The following is a 2,923-nucleotide window of genomic DNA, read 5'->3' on the forward strand; positions in this document are numbered from 1 at the left end:
GAGCCTTAACTTCATCATTTGAATCTTTTACTAGAAATAATGATAATTAATAAACATGTCAACAGCTTCACAAACAACAACATACCATTAATATCATATTCTTCATCATTATTCATTGTATATTGTCCAGTAGGTAATTCATGTAAATCTACAGTGAATGACAATATACAGTACATGAATATAATTAATATTATACCAATCACTAATCCTTACCTTCCAGTATATCATCTCTATCCATTCTTTTCAATGAATTCTTCAGCTCAGTTATTGTTCTATCCTTCTCATGACACCAGGTCTCAAGTACATGAGTTAATCTTGAATCAACTGGTATCATCTTTTTGATTTCAGTTAACACTGATTCCTTCACTTCAAGACACTGTCCAATATGATACCAGTCATCTTTAAATGGTTCCAGTATCACTGATAATTTAGATATATTATCTAAAAAGTAATAATAAATAACAATAATTTTAAAATTAAAGACTTGTACTGTATATAGCAGGAAAATACTGGACTAACCTTTACTGATATAAGTACATGTATGTACAGTCTCAGTCTCTTGTAATATCTCATACTCTTCTTTCTGTTGTACTTGTACTATCAAATACAATTTATTGATAATTTATTAATAATGATAAGTACCATTTTGATCTTTAAGTAATGACTCTAACCTTTCATTCTCTCTAATTAACAATTGTTCTAATAAATAAATTATAACTAGTGGTGACTAATGATTTCATTTTTAATCTTATGTATTTTATTCCGTAATTCTATAAAAAGGAAAACTAATTTTTTGTATATTGAAAACACTGAATCACGAGAAACTAGATAAACATTATACTACAGTGTACATATACACACACACTCATACCTGACTGAGTGATAGTGTAGTCACACTGAACTGATACTTCCTTGTAATCTTTGACTCGCTGTAGTTCTAGTTCTTGTCGAAGATTATCAATCTTCATTTTAGATTCTTCTTTCTCTCTTAGATCAACTTCTTTCTGTTTCTTGAAACTTGAGGATGCTTGTTTTTCTTTTTTTAGTTCCTTTTTAAGTTCCTCAAGTTGTTTATGAGCAAGTTCATTGTCTATAATAACAATTAGAATAAACAATTTAACTTGATAACACTAATAACCTGTTTTCAATTTTTCGTATTGTTGATTAAGTTCTATTATTTTTTCTTCATATTCCTGTGTGACTTGTTCATGAAATTGTTTTTTATTTTCACTGTATTTCTTTTCTTCATCCAATTGTCTTTGGGTGCTCTCAACTTTCTCTTGTAGCAAAATAACTTGATCCTCATTTTTTTTGGTTTCCTCCAGGAAAGATGATTCTTCTGTTCCTATACTCAAGAAGTTATAAATAATGAGCATACAGTTCATTACATGTACCGGGTAACTGACTAGTTGTAAGTGACATGGTTTGTAAAGTAGTTTCATCAAAACTATCAGTAAGTGATTTTTGTTTCAAAAATTTCCAAGTACCACCAGCATCATCACCTCTAATGACATTTACTCTGATATGTTGTGGCAATACAGCTGATGACAGTCTCTCCACATCTTTAAATACAAACCCATCAGCATCTTCATCAATGACAATGATAATCCTTTCACATAGAAGTAGTGAAGCTTTTGAAAACTTATCTTTTAAACATTGACTGAGTTTTGTTCCCTTAAACTCCTCAACAGCTTCTTTATATTCCTTAATAACTGGATTAGCCTCCTTTATATTAAACTCATTAACAACAAACTCCAGCACACTAATATCATCAAGTGAACTGTTATCACGTACTAATTTTAAAATGTCACGAATATTTTGACACTGAGCTAATTGAGGCCATAATGATGTTTTGTTGTAAGCACCTAAATCATATTTCATATTATCAAGGGATATAGACTGAGGGTTTTTCATCATGATTGAGCCCACATTGAAGAATGTTTCCCGAAACTTTGATCGCATCCTCTTAAACTCAGAAGTAACTTTCTCAGGAAAATAAATCTTCAGTACTTCAACTGCCATAATATGTTATAATGATTAAAAATTAACTAATCTCTTTACCATTTTCAACATTTCCTTCAATTATATCACCACTCTGATAAGTTTCTCCTATACAACAGTCATACATTATACCCCATTTACACTAGTAGCATTTTAACTGGTTTAATCATAACTTAACTGGTTTGAATTTTAACTAGTTAATTATTTTGAAGTGTGAACTGACTAAAACCAGTTAAAACACAAAAGAAAGGATGCTTGATAAATGTATCTTAAACTACCTAAAGTTGGTAGTTTAAGACATAATTAAAGCTAGCTTAGTGACAGTGTAAACACATTCATATAGCTTAAACCACAAGTATTATTTACTCCGCCCTTTACACCACACCCATCAAAATTAATAAAATGGCAGCTGTAAACAAGAGATGGAAAGTGGAAACATTGATTGCAATCTGGGGAGATCAAAAAATTCAGGCTGAGCTAGATGGAGTTGTAAGGAATAAGTCAATATATCAAAAAATATCAAAGAAGCTGGAAGATGTTGGATATTTTAAAGGGAGGCTTGCACGCGAAAATGAAATTTGAGATTATTGCTTATTTTTAATGTACACTACCCAAATAGACTATTCCTAGTTGCATTCTTGCATTGCACTTGCTTTGGGAAAGTTAGAGCTTGCTAAAGTTGCTGGTGGCCATTGCTTCCTGTTAGGGGGCGCGGTCATTGATGACATCCAAGGGGAGCCAACATGAGCAACTGCAATGCTTTACATGCAGAAATAAAGAGAAAATAACTTGACAAAAAGATGGATTATTCAGTGACAGTTAAGTTGTGGGTGCTCTGATACTTATAAAGACAAGGTAAGCATAGAAATTTTTTCAAGGAATGCTAAAATCAGAGAGAAATAGACTATGACAAGTCAAGAGA

At 31.4% G+C, this 2,923-nt stretch overlaps 1 protein-coding gene across 1 annotated transcript in view; it reads right to left on the bottom strand.

The window, feature by feature from the left end:
* Positions 1-2,910, bottom strand: part of LOC109583781 (synaptonemal complex protein 1-like) — a 4,648-nt gene extending 1,738 nt beyond the window's left edge. The window contains exons 1-9 of the mRNA XM_019999245.1: positions 2,062-2,910; positions 1,395-2,015; positions 1,139-1,345; positions 872-1,090; positions 643-699; positions 520-597; positions 214-441; positions 86-148; positions 5-30 (exon numbers count right to left, since the gene is read on the bottom strand). Coding sequence (XP_019854804.1) covers positions 5-30; positions 86-148; positions 214-441; positions 520-597; positions 643-699; positions 872-1,090; positions 1,139-1,345; positions 1,395-2,015; positions 2,062-2,128 — 1,566 coding nt within the window. The 5' untranslated portion in view covers positions 2,129-2,910. The remainder of the gene's footprint in view (positions 1-4; positions 31-85; positions 149-213; positions 442-519; positions 598-642; positions 700-871; positions 1,091-1,138; positions 1,346-1,394; positions 2,016-2,061) is intronic.
* Positions 2,911-2,923: the final 13 nt, after the last annotated feature.

This window comes from Amphimedon queenslandica, unplaced genomic scaffold, assembly GCF_000090795.2.
Source record: "Amphimedon queenslandica unplaced genomic scaffold, v1.1 AMPQUscaffold_13283, whole genome shotgun sequence".
NCBI lineage: Eukaryota > Metazoa > Porifera > Demospongiae > Haplosclerida > Niphatidae > Amphimedon > Amphimedon queenslandica.